The sequence below is a fragment of the Trichoplusia ni genome, chromosome 11, assembly GCF_003590095.1.
Source record: "Trichoplusia ni isolate ovarian cell line Hi5 chromosome 11, tn1, whole genome shotgun sequence".
Taxonomy (NCBI): domain Eukaryota; kingdom Metazoa; phylum Arthropoda; class Insecta; order Lepidoptera; family Noctuidae; genus Trichoplusia; species Trichoplusia ni.
This window is the reverse complement of record NC_039488.1, coordinates 9,182,741-9,202,614: the sequence shown is the minus strand read 5'-3', so window position 1 is coordinate 9,202,614 and position 19,874 is coordinate 9,182,741. Positions and strand designations below refer to the sequence as shown.

General features: G+C 34.1%; 1 protein-coding gene across 2 annotated transcripts in view; it reads right to left on the bottom strand.

Moving 5' to 3' along the window:
• LOC113498966 (dual oxidase) overlaps nt 1-19,874 on the bottom strand; it is a 40,789-nt gene that overhangs the window by 6,594 nt on the left and 14,321 nt on the right. For both annotated transcript variants that reach the window (XM_026879240.1, XM_026879241.1), the window contains exons 3-15: nt 14,631-14,702; nt 5,935-6,096; nt 5,422-5,609; nt 3,464-3,547; nt 2,692-2,806; nt 2,403-2,569; nt 1,739-1,975; nt 1,361-1,557; nt 1,063-1,196; nt 862-976; nt 591-792; nt 270-423; nt 13-182 (exon numbers count right to left, since the gene is read on the bottom strand). In XM_026879240.1, the coding sequence (XP_026735041.1) occupies nt 13-182; nt 270-423; nt 591-792; nt 862-976; nt 1,063-1,196; nt 1,361-1,557; nt 1,739-1,975; nt 2,403-2,569; nt 2,692-2,806; nt 3,464-3,547; nt 5,422-5,609; nt 5,935-6,096; nt 14,631-14,702 (1,997 nt within the window). The remainder of the gene's footprint in view (nt 1-12; nt 183-269; nt 424-590; nt 793-861; nt 977-1,062; nt 1,197-1,360; nt 1,558-1,738; nt 1,976-2,402; nt 2,570-2,691; nt 2,807-3,463; nt 3,548-5,421; nt 5,610-5,934; nt 6,097-14,630; nt 14,703-19,874) is intronic.

Sequence of the window (19,874 nt, the reverse complement as noted above, 5' to 3'; positions counted from 1 at the left end):
GTAAAGTTTTACCTGACTTTCAAGAACAGTGAGTTGATCCGTATGGTCGAGTGGAAGGGTTCTTAGTTTGTCTCCTTTACGGTCGGTGACGTGGAGAGCTGGTTCAGGACCCAGTCGGAGCTTCACCAGGCGTTTATGTGACGCATGCACCCATTCGCGACAAACCATTTTGTCGACTGAACCTGTAATTGAGTAGATATTTAGTTTTTAGTATCTTTATAAAATTTTGAAGAAGTACACTTTGAAACAAGATTTAAAAATGCACAAACCTTTGTACTGCGCATTTTTAAGGTGTTCCTGTTGTATTTTCAGTTTCCTTCGTCGACTATTCTGCAATTTTACTACCCCATACCCGGCGCCGGCACACAATATTGGAACGAATGCTAGTATGAGGCAAGTGTAAATATAAGCGAATTCGTTGCCCTGAAAATCATAAAAGATTTTTAAGTTTTGGTGTGTTAGTTCGATTTCGTTTTTCTCCATTTCTGTTCTTGCTCGTCTGAACATTGTGGATAAAATACTTATTTTCTATTGTATTTAATTAAACATTATTAATAGTAAAACCAATTTTGGAACTTCATAAATATTACCTCAAAGTAGTCATATCCTCTTAAGTACTTGCAAGGCGGCAGTTTGGAAGCGTTCAGTTGGTAAGGCTGTGGGCAAGGATCCCCAGCTCGCCAGTGGAACACATCCCGCTGCAGGTCGCGAGGACCCAGAGCTGTACTGTTCACTATGATATCCCACATCGTGATCTGACGTAGTTCTTCAATTTCACTTTTAGTAAATATTCTGCGAAAGATATGACGTCAAAAAACTTGTCTTAGGATTTCAAGATTATTTTAAGAAGTGTGAACTTACCCATTTTGTTCATTTTCAAACCAAAATCTATCAGCATCTCGTATTCTAGTAAACTGATCTATTATGATGGCTCTGAACAGTTCTCCCGGATGACCAGTCGATTCCAACATACCACCTGAAATTATATTATTTTAGATTAAAAGATTGTAAAACTTAAAAAGTCATACGTATCTTCTTAAGTTTTACAATTGCATTACTTACCAATATAAACATCAATGTTGTCGAGTCTTCCATTGTAAGCTTGTATTAACTTTTGCAATAAATCTGGATTGTCCTCAAATAGCTGAGGGTTAATTTCGTTGAAAGTCTTTATTTTTTTCAATCCAAAATATTCCCTGTAAAGAAAAAACAATAATTACAAGAAACTCATTCTAAGATGATAAAATTTTTACATTGCAGTTCTGTGGATAGCGATTAAAACGCCGCGATTAAATATAAATAAAAAAAAATACGCGATTAAATATAGATAAACCAATACCACAATGATCGGAAAAAATACCTGGCAGTATTATAATCAGGAAGACCGTTGTCACGTCCGCGCATGATATTGAGCGCTCCAAGATCCCGTCTTGAAAATTCCATCGGTCCAAACAAGTTATCCCGGACATCAGAACAGAGCAGCGCATCCTCCCGCTCCGACACTTGTGAGGCCATTCCTAGAAGGACTTCTTCAATAGGCACTTGTGACATTACGTCCTGAAATAAGTATAGAAAATATTTATGAAAGAAGCAGTAAAAGTAAATGTAATTACAAACCAAATTATAACTTTTTAAAGGACGGAAAACAGTTGGTTTGGAATTTCCATATGAATTCCATTCTAATTGAGGAAAAAGAGTAAACATATTGCAATTATAAGAAAGTTTACTAGTCACTAACGTTTCCATCCCACCAAGTCTGGCACAGCCTTATCGCATCATGTCCTCCGGGGGCTCTCCCATACTTGCAGTTCCTGTCCCGCAGCAGTATGGCGGGCGGCACGAGCGTGTGCCCGAAGCGGAAGGCGGCGACCGCGAAGGCGTGCGTGACGCCGGGCGCCACCTCCGCGCGGTACCCGCCGTACGCAGGGAGGGGCACGCCCAGGAACGCAGGCACGTACTCGTATAAGATTATGTTCTGGATACAAAAAGTTTTATTGTTTAAAGGCAAATATATATTGTTCAAAGCCTGTACGCTACTTATCAGGTTGAACCACTTCCCTAGAGAAGCACAATGGCCAACCTAAAGCATATGTGCGAAACAAGGCTCAATACCAAGTCATCAAGGCAGCCTTTGCCCGCCACCACTACTCAAATAGTAATAGAATTAACAATGAGGGCAAATCCAATAATCATATTGTGGGGATCGGAGACTTGCGGGATTCTGTACCATGTACCAGTCCCAAGTGGTATGGCAATTTAAAGTAAGTGTTCAGTAAAATACTAAAGATATATGTATATGTTACGGGCATCTAAAGGGCAGATCAGCATCTCGTCACATACTAGTTTATGGTTTGTTATAAGTATATTCTTTTGTTGTTAAGGCTCAAAATGTTCTAACAAACCTGTAAACTAGCTATGACGATTCTCCTAGCTCGCTGGAAGACTTGCTCGTCGCTCCAGTCGGGATGCTGGCGGTGCACACGGGCCGCCACCACGTTGTGCCATCGTAGTAGCAGGATGCCGAATGTTACCATCGCTGGGTTCTGGTTGGTGCGGGGGTCGCCTAGTACTGGAGAAATGAGGATAAGTGGACTAAATAAGTTATTAGTTAGCGTATAGGTTGATCTATGCATCGGTCTAACTTTGAATTGAAATCGTATCTTTAAGAGTTCCTATATCCTAAATACTTACAAAAAAGTCTTTCAGGGCTCAGCATCCTCATATAGTGTGGGACAGGATTGTTGAAGAGTGGCACTCGTTTGGTGTTGCGCAGAGGCATGCCTCCTTCACTTGCCAGGCTTCCATTCTGTAACCACAACATTTGATATTGAGTAAACCAAACGCAACTCATGCCTGTCAAAATATAAGCTTAACCAGATTAATAAGTTAAGATAGATATGTTGAAAAAAATCCTTGCTATACTTTGAGGTCAAGGTTATGAACTTTTTTTATTTCAAAATAAAGTACATTCATTAATCAGTAAGTAAAAATGTGTTAAATATATCATGTATTACATGCGTTATGTGGCCTTTGCCACATAGATATAAGCGACTGTTAAGTGGAGAAACATGAGTGATCACACAAATACTTATTTCAATTATGTTGTGCAATAAGATAAATTATTCACAGTTGTAAGGTTAGAAATATTTGGAGTATGTAAATGAGGATTTATTTGAGTGTCATTTTTTTTAATATTTTAAATAATAATTGGTTTCAATAAGTTATTGTAGTGATAAATGCAAAATTATTGTTCACCCACATTTCCTGGCATAACGATAAAGTTTAAATAAAATCTGACCGCGAGCGGAAAGTTAAAGACCTATCTTTCCCTTAAAATATAACTAGTTTGAATGTTATTTAGAAGCTTTAATGTGTAATATATAAGTAAATAGGGACAACTGGATGTTATATATGTAAGTATAGGAAAGTACGTAAAGAGGCAGGCGTGGCTGCTGGGTGGCACCTGAAATGACCTCATTGCATTCACCCACGCCTCGCTAGTACTGTACACGAAGCTACCGTCGATCCACGCAGTTATTTGGTTTATCTGAAACGAACACAAATATAATGTCATACGTTATTACTATATTCAGGGTCGTATTGAACATGTTTGCATTTTTATAAGTGATTGAATCATGTCCAAGCTCCTATACATATTTATGTTATGAAATCTCTAGGCAAACTATTTGAAATAGACATGAGCGTACCTTAACTTAATAGATCGATAAAGTTTTCCTAATGAATTAAATTGACTTTCGTATTGACATTAAATATGTTAGATATCAATCCTATTAGAGGTATGGTATCCTTGACAACTTATGTATTCCCGTCAGTTATAATTTATGGCCAGTAAAAACAGTCATGACAGCTGTAATTGCAGCAGGTAGCGTAAGGCACTGCTCACTTATTTATTGCTACATTTTTTGTCAAACTCAAACGGGTGCCAGTAGGTACTAGATAGGTTCGTTTTGCAAGTAATGTCTACATCTTTATAACGCAATCTATACCCGAATTAGATGCTTGTCATTACTTGTGTATATCTGATCAATCTGAGTGCAATTAAACGCCAATTAACATTCCTATTGCGGCTGGTAGTTTTAAGGTAAGGTTCGCTCGTAGGGACATATTTGTAGGCTGTGGCTGCATTCATGTGATGGGTGTATCTGGGTTATACTACCATTAAGTTTTATTGCCTGGAATTTGGCCTTCGATGAGCACGGTCCGTAGGAGATTAGGCTGAGTTTACAATAAATGTAAAATATGCAGATTTATATTTGACACATTGTCATAAATTCAAAGCATGTGTTCACCTCAGGTTTTACGACTTTGTATTGCATGAACCTAATTCTTTTATGTGGTATCTCTAGCAATACACACAGGTCATAAATCACCTGGAGTATACACAAAACTTTTGGCAATGTTTCATTCTAGTGAAAGTCACACCGCTCGGGATTATGATATTCCCGTATATAAAAAAACTTTTAAATGTTACAATGATGTTTCCATTGAGTAAAATTCCTAGAGACTGTTTGTTTTTATTTACGTGAGATGCAGCGCTGGTTGGTTAGTGTGTCACTTGTCATATAAAATTGAATAAGATAAAGTACTGTGTAGGTGGACATACATTAAGGTAGCACGATGTACCGATAAATACTATCGATTACTCATGAATACTAATGCTGCAAGTGATTGGACTGACATCATGATTTTGGTACACTTGGACGAATTCGATGGCGTCATCGCATTGCAATACGGTTAGAAACGTACTTATACCTAATTTTATGAAAATTTTAACTGGCGAGTTTGCGTTTAAAAGTACACAAAAACGTAGCTTAATATAGACGTAATTGCTTTAAGGGCAACGAATTTCTTTCTGTAATGGATAATTAAAAGTAGACTATGAACTTCACAAATATTTTTACAAACAGCACACAGTTTTAATTTAAGTCATATTTCTGAAAAATATTTTAATGGGTATCATGATACAAAATGACTTCATTATCATTTCAAGACGAATTTTTTGTCATCATCTGTTCGTGGAGGACAATTTGAATAAATAACGGAGAAACCAAATTATACCATATCAGTATTGGTGAAATCGTTTTCTCATAATAACAATACCAAATTTTGCAAGTTGGCGATGACTACAATGTAGGTACCGTTGTTCTCTGAATTTTGTATCAAAATAATGCCGGAATCAAATTTTAGGTTACGTCTACTCTACTGAATGTTGAGTTATCATTTAATGAATAAAATTTTGTAGTGAAATCAGGATATTTATCAAGTTGGTATCCGTTATTTTTGTACCAGATAAATAAAAGTATCAATTTTGAAAACTCGTGTAACTGTCATCACTTACTTATGGATTCTACCTATTGGTTTCTAAAGATAATTATTTATTGATTGCATTTTATAGTGTACCTGTTCCCGAGGAGTGTTAGGACTCTGCCCAGTAGTGCGGTCATAAGCGGCTCTTAGGAAAGGCATGTACTTGGCACCGTTGCACTCCGGGTCGTACATATGATCACATTTGTCTACTGGTATGCGGTGGTGTTCGATGGGACATCCAGACTCGGATGCCATCACGATCTCGCCGGTCACCACTTGACCTAAAATGAAAAGCTTCGAGTTAGAATTTATACATATTATTATGTGTGCAACGTCAGGTCTACTATATCTCTATTAGCTTTTTCATGGTGCTTTAGTATTTTATATTCTCATTGAACTAACGTGTGAATGAGGTCAGTGCTTGGAAGTGTTATTTAATTATGACACTATTGTTTTAAATATATTTTCCTACGTAGGTACTATTTTGCGGAATAAACTCGAGACCTTACAATACACTGAGCTTAACTACATAGTATTAAATGAGCAATAGCTCATATTTGCCAGATTATTTGGTCTGCTATACACGGCGTAATAGTTTATTCTTACCAAAAAACGCTAGTAAAGCGGTTCTGTTGGCTAGCGAAGGCAATCCATCCTGGCCTCTCATGAAGAGTTTAGACAGTGTCCTGGCCCCAGGCCGGTCTACGCCTGCCATCATGTACACGCCGTCAGCGTATGACGCCGGCGTCTTACGTGTGAGACGGCTGTCTGCGAACAATAGAATATTATATACAGCTGTAGAAATTACAAACCATCAGCAACTCCTTAGAAAACGGTTGGAAATCACTATTCAGTTTTAATTGACCAAATAATGGTGAAATATAAATATTTCTGTTACTTAAAATAAAATCTATCATATATCAAAATATATCAAACTTGAGCAATAAATAAGACTAAAGACTAGGAAAAAAAGCATCTGTCATAAATGAAAGTTGTTTCCAATATATCATAATCCTCTTTAGATTCGGAGAACATAAATAATTTATTGGTTTTGAGGCTGTATAAAAGTTAGTCTTGTATTCGATGAAAAAGGAAATGCCATGTGCTTACGAATGGAGCTCATGAGTTATTCATAGCGTGTCTAATTGTAATTAAGTTTTGGGTAAACATATCTATGCTGGTGGCTTGATAGACGCGCCAGACATTTGACGAATTACCTAGATTGGCGGTTACGTAAATAAAAGATTACTTGGAAAGTTACAGAAAGGCAGTTTCAGATAAAGTCCGTAATTGGACATACTCATAGTGGCTACCAGAAGTGAATGTAGCCGTTCACTCTTGTAAAATCGAAGCCCTCGGAGAATGTTCAGCATTGAGCAATCCTCTCTGATTTATTCCTGTAATAAACAGTCGCTGTAGATATATTTATCCGACGATTGCTTTGTTCTTACGTATCATTGATTTTATCACGATCGTTTCTTCATTTATGGCTAGCAGGTATAACCATTTTATCGGATTCGAATCGATCATATTTTTCGCGATATGGTAGTTAAGAATTATGTTTTGTAACAACCAACACAGACAAGACTTGTAGTTTTAAACAGCGGCAATTCATACACTTGAATATGAAGATTTTATTAAGTCAGGTTTACTACGATGTAGTCCACGAATTTCCCCTTTAATACAATCCTGTTATGATAATTTTTATATCATCTCGTCATAATATTATTAGGTAGATGTAACTTGATATGGAAGTTAAGTGAACTTGTTTATTGTAAGACGAGCTTACAATGGAAAGCGATAAGAGAATTCTGAGCATACAAATATGGCAAAACATGCGTAACTTGTAATAACCATATTTAAATGTATGTGTAATTAAAAAACGACGTGTTGCAATAGGAGACGCTATCTCTCTAGTTACCCACATATATTATGTTTTCACTTAAGGTTTTTACAAAAAGTATTTTTACGAAATTTTAACAACCGCATTTATGACTTTAAGAGTACATAATCGAAAATAGGAAAGTATTAACAATGAAAGCTTATTATTTATATATGGTATTTTTTTTAAACATTTACATATTGTAGCTTTCATTGATTGGCCTGTTGGTCCAGTGGATAGTAACCCTGAGTGCTTTATAGGAGGTTCAATTCCCACAGTTTTATATTAAATTAAGTAATTAAGAAATGTATAAATAGCAATACGAAAGTAAGCGGAGATAAGGACGATTGAGCAATACAAGTATAGTAAAGACCATATTATGTTCAATGAATTTTTGCTAGATTATTAAATTAGCATATACAGGGCTCGACACACGAATATTCAGCATGGCAGTATTTATTAACTTTCAACTGCCATTTGTACCAATTTAATAACAATAATTACTGTTTGGTACAAAAATGGAATAACTGTGATACTGTAATCACTATAACTGTGAAATATGGTCGCTGACACTATTCATGTACCGCGCTCGTGTGTCAATAACTAAAGCATTTATTAAAACAAAGCTACATGATTTTAAAACGATTAAAATAATTGTTGCGTAAAAACAAGTGTGCCTTGCTTATCTGAATATTGAGAAAAACTTAAAACGCTCCATTTATTGACGTGACGTGCCTTCTCCTTGTTTAAGATTGTCAATTAGCATGTCATGTAATTTAAAAGTCTGTTACTGGGTTTTAATGTAGTGTTTAAAAACTTTTTACTGATAATGATTTATTTTTACTCAAAGGTACTGAGTCAAAGGTAGGCAACAAATCTAATTTCGTGCGCTGTTGTTATTTAAATGGTTAAAAGAGAAAAGAAAATAACTCAAACGTTTCTAGTGCTGCTGTTTTATTGTATTTAAAAATGTTTGGTAATAGTTATGCCAAAATGAGTAATTAAAAGATTTGCTAACCTTCTTGACGTAGGTAGTTGATGATGTTATTAAAATTTATTTACTTTCACGTTTAATGATTATTAACAATTAAATATAAAATCGTAATTAATTTATTCAAACAAATAGTAGATTTTTTGAGAAAAATTATCATTCACTAGTTAATTAATTTTTAAAAGCCAACTTCTATGGATTTTTCACTAATTTACTATTTATTTACTATGTACTTATTAGCTTAGGTACTATGTACTTATTCTGATGTGTACGTTTTCTATTCTTAAAACTGGAATTAAGGTAGACCTAATCTTAAAAATAATCGTATTTAAAAATTTGCACTTAAGTTCCTCAGAAAATAAAGCTTCTTTTTAAAACATACGTTATATTTTTCAATCGATGGTATTATACAGAGCCTATACGGAAGAAGGTAACATTATAACAGGTTCGTCAAAGACTGGGTTAAAGGCCACTAGGAGCGATGCAGTAAGTTTTTGTTTAGACAAACATACAAAAAACGTGTTTTACTTAATTAACATAGCGTGAATCTAAGTTTAGCATAATGTAGTAAACAACATGAGAGGCTGTGCTGTAACAGTCATTTTAAATTGATAAAGTATGGTAAGATAATACTTTCGTCTTCATTTTGTTGCTATGTATTTGGTTTGAATAATTTCGGTCTGACAGACAGATATTTTTAATAGTATATGGTCATTTTTTGTATTATTAAAGAAAAATGTACTAAAGTGAATGCAATGCCTGAGGATTTCTTTACTTTTAAATCCTAGGTTAGTTGCGGAGATGACAAAAGAATGTCCTCATTTGTTAGTGCCACAATAGTAGGTAAAGTTATAAAGATGCGAGAAACAGCGGATTCCTATTGAGCTCGTGATTTCGTTGTGGCGCAACTCCGCGTTTGTTTGCATGAACCACGAATTAGGGACGAGGAGGTTTCGAATCGCGCACAAATTGCTCTGCCTTCGCAAACCCTGGCTCATCACTGTCATTATCGCTCGATTAGTGATAGGCGATAATATAAACTGCTCACGATGTGATAATGTCGTGGTATAACTTACCTATTATATGATTTAATACAATCATCATTCAAAGACATTAAACAGCCTATGATTATAGTGGGCAAAAACATAATCAGACGTTTAAATGATGTTAATATTGGACTGCGACCTCGGTGGTCTAGCGGCAGTCTAGAGTTCATGTTCCGGGTAGGTCACAAAAACTAAAAGGGTTTTTTTGTTACTTTATCATTTCTTCCACTCGTCATTACCCTTTATTATGAGTTTAGTTTAGAGCAGTATAGGGACTTTACAAAAGTATTTAGTTTTCATCAAAAATTTAAGTTTAACCAACATTAACCATACAGACGTTGATAGATTATTCATTAGATGAATATGAAACACACAGATTAAGTATCTTAATTCAATTTATTATGTAACGGTACATAATTAATTTTAATTGAAATGAAAGGCATTTGACATCTGATAGATACATAAATTGTGTAGGTATGTATGTATGACCTAAAGATAAGCATCAATATTTCGAAACAGCGTATGATAGATCAATACTACATGATTTGGAATTTAGATTGTAATTTGTTATCCTGCACAATTCATATTATAATTTTTCAAAGGTGTTTGTACGTAGAATACATATTAATCTATATCTTCTATACTAATATATAAAGCTGAAGAGTTTATTTGTTTGTTTGAACGCGCTAATCTCAGGAACTACTGATCCAAATTGAAAAATTATTTTTGTGTTGAATAGACCATTCATCGAGGAAGGCTTTAGGCTATAAACCATCAAGCTGCGACTAATAGGAGCTAAGATACAATGGAAAATGTGAAAAAAACAAGGCAGGTATAAATTACAACTTATATCTTCTACCCACGGGGACGAAGTCGCGGGCAACAGCTAGTTTTTAATATACATAATATATATTTTTAATTTCTACGATTAAATTGAGACTTGAACGATTCATATAACGAACATGTAAAGTTTAAAAAACAATTGTTTTGCAATGCGCGTGCTTGCGTGTATTTTATTTTATTACCAAAGTAATATTATTTCAAACAAGATTTTCAATAATAGCAGAAACGGCCTTTAAAAGCGTGTTATCTTCAAGTGTGTTAGTTTATTCACGAGTTGACCGCGTTACGCAAGAGGTCACAGAGTCAGCCGCTACTGAGATCTGATTTAACGCCTTAGCTTCTGATTCTGGGAGGTCATTTACGAATTTATTATTATGCCATTATAAATAATATGTTTGGCAAATCTTTGATGTTGATGATTTAGTTTAAGTTATATTTATGTTCGATGTATTATTTATTTAGATTAAAGTATGTAAATATAAATATTGCAACAAAGCTTTTAGATGTCAATGATAGCACAGTCATCAGTAAGAAAATAGGTCCATCTATTTGGTACTACATTTTTTTTTACACAGCTTTTTTCATAAAATAACCACATCGAATCCATCAGTTGTGCAATCGTCTCGATAAAATAATTCAAGAGGTACCTAATAATGAAGTCACTGATGCAATGTCACGACTTACACAAAAATTTATCACTGATCCTCACGACTAATGAATAAACAAGTAAATCAATGCATTGAAGTACCAATTATAGGGTTTTAACATCTGCCATTTAATGACTCTCATGTTGTTTACTGTACCGAGCGCGTTGATATCTTTTGTTAACAAGCTTTTAAGTTTCTAAGAAAGAGTATATTATTATTTTTGTTTCTCAGATTTTTTTTATTTTCACATATAAAACGGCAATATTATCAACACTAAAACAGCACTATCTATCTTATTTATCTTACAAAATATCTATTCCATGTAAAGTAAATTGAAATCATATACGATAAGATATATGGTTAGATATACAGTCGGATTGATTATGTATGAACATGAAAGATACTGGGGAACGTAATTGGTATTATTCAATAGACAGATGATTATTGATGGTTGATGTGATTCCATTCTCTGCTTCGTTGGTTAACTTCAATAGAACTGAGCCAATGCGATATTTCGCGTCCGTTAATTTTAATTGAGAAATAAAATGAAATAGGTGTGATATAAATACTTCTTACCACACAACCTAATTAGCCAGAAACGCCACCCAGAGACTACTTTAACGGCTGATTTGCAAAAATGGTAATAAATTATATTTTTATATCGAGTTTAATTAATATGGCATTCGTCGCGTGTTCCGGCGGACGGCTGTCATGCTTGCCTCTATAAGGGAACTTTAATGAAACAGATTCGATAGATACATATTCCAATATTGCTTGAAACTGATTTTAGGTTAAACATCCTTTTAATGTTATGCATTACTTTCAAGGTAAGCCATAACTCAATCTTCGTTGGAATGGAGCTGTTTACATAACTTAAGTAGGTTTATGAGGTGTCCTATAATAGTTGAAATCGATCGGAGGTTTAGAATAAATAATATTGTAAGGTAATTAAGATTGGATCCATGCCTACGTTGTATCGGCGGACTTACCTTTGTATACCCTAATAGCATGTGACTCTAAAGTGTCTGAATTATACGAATCAGAGAAAATAAGTTTTTCTTATTCAATACTAATATTTATTAAGAATATACTTAGAAAATATGTATGTAACTTTATACAAATAACTGACGGGTTTTACAATTTAAAGCCATAAAACTTTGTTGTTGTAATATTATTGTTTTGTGATATATTAAGAAGGTAAGTTCGAAACAAAATAGTTATTTCAGACTCCAAGTTTGTATTGCATTTAACATAAAAGATAAGCATTCCTTATAGGTACTCCAGTTGCTCTGGGTCTTACAAAAGGTACTTCATAAATATTGAAGTCATACTTAACAATAACGGCGCTTACCATTTACGAAACTTTGCTCCATTATTGACACAGACAAAAAATATAAAGCAGTTCCCACTTACATTGAAGTCAAGTTTCCATAAATTCTGTTACAAATATGATCGTATCGAAAGTGGTTCAGGGACCACACAACAGAGCGCCATCTGAAAGTCTTCAGTTTTACATTTTAATTGATTTAATTTTATTATTAACTCTTCTTTTTAATTTCTCAAAAACAAACTTTATAAATATTTTTAATGCATTTTGAAATTAAACTAAATTAGGTTTTAATGACGTAATAAGTTTAATATACGTTTTAATGATATTTTTAAGTAGCCCGTTTTTCTGTAAAAAATAAAAGATCTCGTGGTTACGTATGTAGGTAACTGTTTAAAATAAATTCAATCAGACACATAAGGTTTCAAACTAAGATATTTTGATGTTCTTCTTTATATACGTAATCGAAATCAAGTTATTTAAAGATGTCTAGCAGATCGATCAATACAACATAAGGTATAATAAATTACGCCTATAATTTTTCATTTGGCCTAGCCTTTTCCCTACTATGTTGGGGTTGGCTACCAGTCCAACCGGTTTCAGCTAAGTACCAGTGTTTTACAAGGAGCGACTGCCTATCTGACCTCCTCAACCCAGTTACCTGGGCAACACGATACCCCTTGGTTAGACTGGCTGTCAGACTTTTTCAAGCTTCTGACTACCTGTAACGACTGCCAAAGATGTAGGAATAACAGCCGGGACCCACAATTTAACGTGCCTTCCGAAACACGGAGGAACTCGTTATGACACAGATGGTCACCCATCTACGGACCAACCGCGTCAAGCATAGCTTAACCTGTGATCGAATCACTTACGCAGTTATAGCTTAGCCACGAGCTCCTCGCCTATAAATAATGTCTAATTGCGCAGGACATATTATAATCCCTGATTCTCGAAATCCGATGGAACGACAATACGACACGACCGGAGGAAGATCAGGAGCAGGGCCTACATTTTTACGTGCCTTTCGAAAAACGGCAGCTGTGATATTCATTTCTACAATTCGACCGTCGCAACTTTCGACAATTCGATGCGCGACTTGGGATCGAACTCAAGACTTTTGACGAGGAGTCCTGCTGTCGTTTCACAATCCAGCACCACCTATAATAAGTTTAGTAAAAGGCATTCACATTTAAGTGAAACAATCGCTTTTATTGTCACTTTGTATAAAAGCTTGCTGCAGTAAAAGGTGTTTAATACGCGTATTAATCCAAGAGAAACGCAGCCGACATCATAATACGCTATAATAACTATATTTAAGTGCTTAAACGACCATAAGTCGCAACTGTTACCGAAATCAAGATAAGTAGCGCTTACTTTGCAATATTGTCAGATCAGATATGTAAATTATATCAATTAATGAGGACATGACTGGCAAACAGAGTAAATTCTGTCGCTCTTATGTTTAAATCAAAAATAATTTTCATTGTACGAGTAGAGGTATTCAAGGGGTTTACATAGCTTAAGTGTGTGAATTAACCTATTTCCGATACTATCAAATGTTCAAGTGAAATGGTGTTTGTTAGGTTATAAACCTAAGCTAGTCATCGGTGCAAGCGCCAAAAGCAGAAAAACACTGCTGCTGTTTCAATCATCTGCCATAGATACATATTAGAGGCCACTGATGTAAAATATTGGTTACGTTTTGAACTAATTAAAGTATTGGGCTCGCCTTGTTATTAGGTTTTCCGGTTTTCCTCTAATAATTAAATAATTAAACACAGTTTCACAAGATTACGACTTAGGTCGTATTCTGTGAGAATTTCTGCACTGTAGATATAATGCCATACATATACTAGTAATGCCTTAATTAATGCTCTTTAAAACATAACAACAGTACAATAAACTACACAAAAAATATTATAGTAACATAAATAACCCAAAAACAGTAACAAATTGTGTTACTGTTTTTGGGCTCTCATCTCAAAATTTAGAATAATTGTACACGTGAAGACTTGTAATTGGTTTTATCTTTAAGCTGTAAGTCTTCCACAGTATAATAAATAAATAAAGACAATTTCGTAACCATGATAAAAAACAAAATCTAATTTTAATGTTGGCATGCCCATGATGCTTTTCGAAGTGAAATTAATTAATTAACAAGTACAACATTATGTGGTAGTAAGATCAGAGCAAGGCCAAATCGATAAATCAAACTGTTAAACCAAATTGGTCTTGATTAACGTCAGTTCAAATAATGACAGCTGACAAAGAGGTTGAATTTGACCGTGTGTATAGGTCGATATTGCACTACAACACGGCTCTTACGGTATTCAGATTTCTATGTTTAACAAGTACATGTTTAGACATGGCATTGTTTAATTAACTTGGACTTGAATATGGTACTTGAGTTTATTTTACATGTAATAACTGATGTTGTGTTGGATTGTTATGTGATTTTGGGTCGATTGTGTAAATGTACCAAAAATTAAACATACGGAATAGTATCATGATTAGTGCTTTGCGTTAGTGCATTACTTTGCGCAATTATATTATTCGTACTTACCAACTGATCCCCAATCTGGATATGCTCTATTATTAAACCACCCATCGTAGCGTTGTTTTTCGTAGTAAACCTCTGAAAAAGAAAAATAAATTAACTATAAATACGAATGTTTTTATTGACTACTATTCGTAACTTATATTATTAGTTTTGTAATTATTTTGTGTGTAAGTACGTTTTAATTTTTTACATAATCGAAAGTTAGGAAAAAGACAAATAGTCAAGAGACTTGTAGAAAATTAAAGTTCCAAAAAAAAAAACCATAATCACTTTCTTTGCTTGGCGTATTTTCCAAGATTGTTACAGCAGTAGGACAAATTCAGTTTCAATCTTTCTAAACAACCGCTTAAGTGGCCAAAAATAAAATGGTAAATCTGATTAAAACCTATGTAAGTTTTTAATGGACTAAGGTGATTGTTGAATATTGATACATTATTTTACATATTCATGTAAAAAAGCCGCAGCTGCAAGTTAACTAACTCGTAATTAATTGGTACATTGGCTTCGATCCGCTAAATACTCATAATTGTAAGTTGCGTACTTGACACGAATAGCGAAGAATTTTTATTAGTGAGCATAGTTAATTAACGCATTGCTGTAGGTATAGCATACAAGTACAATGTCGCTGCATGTTTTTGCGTATCGGTGTACTAGTTGCGTGGTCGAGCGTTCCTATCGAGGCCTTGCTCTGTCCGCTGTAACCGAGATGCATCACAAATGAGTTCTTTATACGCGTATACAGCTTAAAGTTGTGCATTTATTGATACACGACTTTTACTCAGTGTTTTTAGAGTGTAAACTTGAATGTCCTTTACATGGTTTCGCTGTGTTAAATTATATCGTTATCAAAAAACTTGTGCTGAAATCTTGTCATAATTCATTTTAGAACATTTTATAACTTGGATTGTCCAAGTCCAATATGGGATTGATTATGTCGTGTATTGAAAGTAAATAATATATAACAATAGAAAAAAAAGTATATATGTGACATACAAAAAAGTAGTACCCATCAAGTCTAATTAAATCTAATGAAAGATTATTTTCTTACATCTAAAAAAATAGGTATCCATAGTTCAACATTTTCGCCATTTTTTGGCAAGAGTTTACTAAATGATTCTGCATTCAATATTTAATATTTACTAATTAAAGCTATACGTCTCTATATTATGACAATTTAATAGCAGAAAATGAGTTATCGATTAAAAGTTAAGAAACGTTAACAATTTTGTAATTACCTACATAATTGCCGTAATTTATGAGTTATATATCACTATGTAAGATATTCGACCGTAATGTATAAATCGTGCTACAAATAAAAGTTTCATCTACTTGTAATATAAGTAATAAATAATCATCTGATTGTTACAGTTTGATTAATTGTGCTACCTAATGGTGGTAGAATAATTATAAATAGTTTATCGAATGGACTTTCAATAATTTATTGTTTCACAAATTCGGGTGCATTTCGATAAATATAAAATTACTAGCTGTTGCCCGCGACTTCGTCCCCGTGGGTGGAAGATATAAGTTATGATTTATACCTGCCCTGTTTTTTTACATTTTCCATTGTATCTTCGCTCCTATTAGTCGCAACGTGATGGTTTATAGCCTAAAGCCTTTCTCGATGAGTGGACCAGTAGTTCCTGAGATTAGCGCGTTCAAACAAACAAACAAACTCTTCAGCTCTTTATATATTAGTATAGATATGCAAACTTTGAAAGAAGCTCCTGATTTTTTAATATTATTCTAATTACTTATAGAAGCCAGAAGGTCAATCAACTGTTGCTAACTATAATTAGTTAAGAAGAAACTGTAAATATAAATAAGTGGTGTCAGCAAAAAACATTGTCATTTAAGTTATTTTACAACTGATGATTGAATGTTTTAATATCATAAATCAATGCCAAGTTGAATATCATTGTTGAATCTATGTTAAGGTTTGAGTGGACAAGGGAACTACAGATCTTGAACTGTTTTATGCGTGCAAAAAATCATACGTATGTTACAAATGACATTAGTAGATTCTTAATGTTTTACATAATATATTGTAATGGAATTTTAATGAATTCATTATTCTGCAAAAAAAACTGTAGTTTTGTTTTAATTTGTATAAGTTATAGATGTAATTCGATTAGTTTAAGTATGTTAGTAAGCAGGTCACCGTTTATAATATAACTTAACCTTATCATATAAAGTGCTAAATTGACTATTAACTCACTTCAAAGATAAACTGTTTAGATAGTATTTACTTCACACTTGTGAGCTATGTCATATAAAATATGTAATAAATTGTTGAAGTTGACACTATAAATTATATTAATCCTTAGCAAAAAGACACCAAAGCTGGCGTAGCAAGGACATGCCACTGTCACACCTACGTGGGAATAATTACGAGATTTAGAAAACTAATTGGCAATTTGTTTTAATGACGTTACATACATCTAGATTAGTGCTTGGGTGTAGTAGAGTGTGGAACTAAGTGGGCAATGTTAATTAACTATTTTTTTTCGAGATAAATTTATTCCTTATCGTTTACCCGTATAGATCGACATAAAACTTAAATAATCTTTAAATTAATATCTGTTTCATACACTAGGACAAATATTATAGTTTATTTTAATTTGCTATACAACAAATACAATAGAATTAATGAATCTAATCATAATATATTATTGTAAAACGGATATAGTTACAGTATGCCTTGCAGGACACCTGCCAGCGCGCGTTTTTTACTACATGTATGTTTCATGAGTAATTATGGTCGCAATAATCGATTGAAAAATTGTTATAAATGTCAATTGAATAACTAAGATATTACTTAATAGAATTGCGACATGACATAGTTTTCTATGAGTATGTTTTATTTCTTTGCAACTAAGTCCGCCTTTACTCTGTGAAACACATTCTATAAAATACAGACATTAAAATTAGTCCAACACCTGCAGGCATTAGCGATTATATTATCTATGTTATCACAAGTATATTTTCGTTTTGCCTACACAGTCGTTGTAATTTTGGGTCACAATAGTTACATTTAAGCATGTTCTATATATTTTATGGATATAACAAAGGATGATCTGACACATAAAGTACGGTTTCTAGACATTTATTACTTGCTTTATCACTGCGTACTGATTGATGGATGATATTTTTAAATAGACAATAAGTAACAATAACCTAGTATTACGGATATTGCACAACTTTATTGCGACATGTTGTAATGGCGTGCTTAGCATGCAATAGAACCATTAACCTACGAGCACATGACGACCTAAGACCACATTGTGATAGGTCAGTCTAATGAGAAGTGATTTTAAGTTTTTCATATACAAGTATTTTCATGATTATAATCTAACATATTTGCGAATGCTTTTCGTCAATTCGAACTTTAATGTCTGTAAATTTTCGAGTGTTATACAGAATTAGTACTAAAACTCTATTAAGGATATTGGTTATTTCAGATTTCTTGAACTTTAGTGAAATTATACGCCAAATCTGCGGTCCCGAAACTATGAATTAAACAATTTACGTTAAGGCACAAATGTCAGTAAATATAAAACCTTGGCCAGGTGTGTAATTCGAAAAGCAATGCCCAGACAAGTGAATGATGAATTGAGATTGATTTTGTGCGAATGTACATTGACAGACTTTACGCTGGTATAATTCAATGTACAGAAGGTACAGAAGCTATAAATTAACCATCTGGTAAAAAACTAAATGCTTAATTTATATCAGCCGCACCCTGACAACCCTAGTTACACCGTCAGAATACGTCAAGTAAGAAGAAACAAATACAGAGAGAGACAGGTTGAATAACGGGCAATGGAGTCGAAACACCAGTTAAACTGTTTATGAAACATTGTGACGTCCGGTACAAAATTAGGCTACGAGTATCCGTTTGTAATATAATCAGATCGAAGCTAACAGGCTCTGTTATTCCGCTTAAAATGTTGAGGCTAAATCAAATGACATGTCTGTACGTATCCATGTAGTCAACTAACTGTACATTTGCATTTTAATTCGTGCATACAAATCGTTCATAGTAATATCGATAAAAGATCTGGACAGCGTAAGGCTATTCACATAAGGAAAGGTCGATAATTAAGATACATGCTAACGAGGCTGTCAGTAGCATAGTGTTTGACAGGCAGTGGGAGTGACAGTCACATCAGAGATCTCTATTCATGTCCGCAGGCGCTCTAGTTTCGTAAGGCACATCGGGAATGCGGCGTCACAATCATGTACTGACAATGTCGTCAATGCTATGCAATGTTGAAAGCTTGAGAGAGAGTATAGGCAAGTGGAAAAGGCATACATCGCGTTGTTCCGAACCGGTTATAAATAGACATCGATCAGATCGAATTTCGATCTACAAGACATGGTTCTGTAAGCATGGTGGAACAAAAATGATTGTATCGCTAAATTGAGGTTTTGAAAGCATATATTGACAAGTGAAGCGACAGTTAGAAGACTGTTTATAAGTCTAATCAATTGAAACGTGTAAAACTATCGAAATATTATTGGAATGTACAATTCGGCAAGACATCCCAATCGCATCGATTAGTTTCAGATATGTCGGTAGATTCCCTTTTAAAGGTTGTGATTTCGCTGAAATCGATAGAGGATAAAAAAGTTCAAGAAACGTACCTACTTGGGTTTTCCCGTTGAGTTTCTTCGCTTACAAGATTCAATTGTTGAGTTTAGTTACTCTTATGATAGATAATCTTTTTTTCTGAATAGTTACTAAAATAAGGTCAATTAATAATTTCTAAGAAACTTTGGTATTGTAGAAGTAGAGTGATACAGATTATCGTTTAACTAGCTTTTCGCCCGCGGCTTCGACCGCGTCGAGGTCAGTTATATCGCGTTTCCAAGAGAACTCTTCAAAAGTCCGGGATAAAAACTATCCTAGGTCCCTTTCAAGGCCAACTCTATCTCCGTACCAAATTTCATTAAAATCAGTTCAGTGGCTTAGACGTGAAAGCGTAACAGACAGACAGACAGACAGACAGAGTTACTTTCGCATTATAAATGCGAAAGTAACTCTGTCGTATTAGTCGGGATTGTATTTATAAAAATCTTTTGAATTGTTCAACTAAGTGTCTTAAGACAATCGAAACAGTTGGTTGTATATCTTTATGGATCTTTATGCCTGAGAAATGAAGAAATAAATATTTATTTGATAACTGTCTATAATCTTGCTTTGGATGTGCATATGTTGCAAGTGGGACTATTGCTGTTGACGTC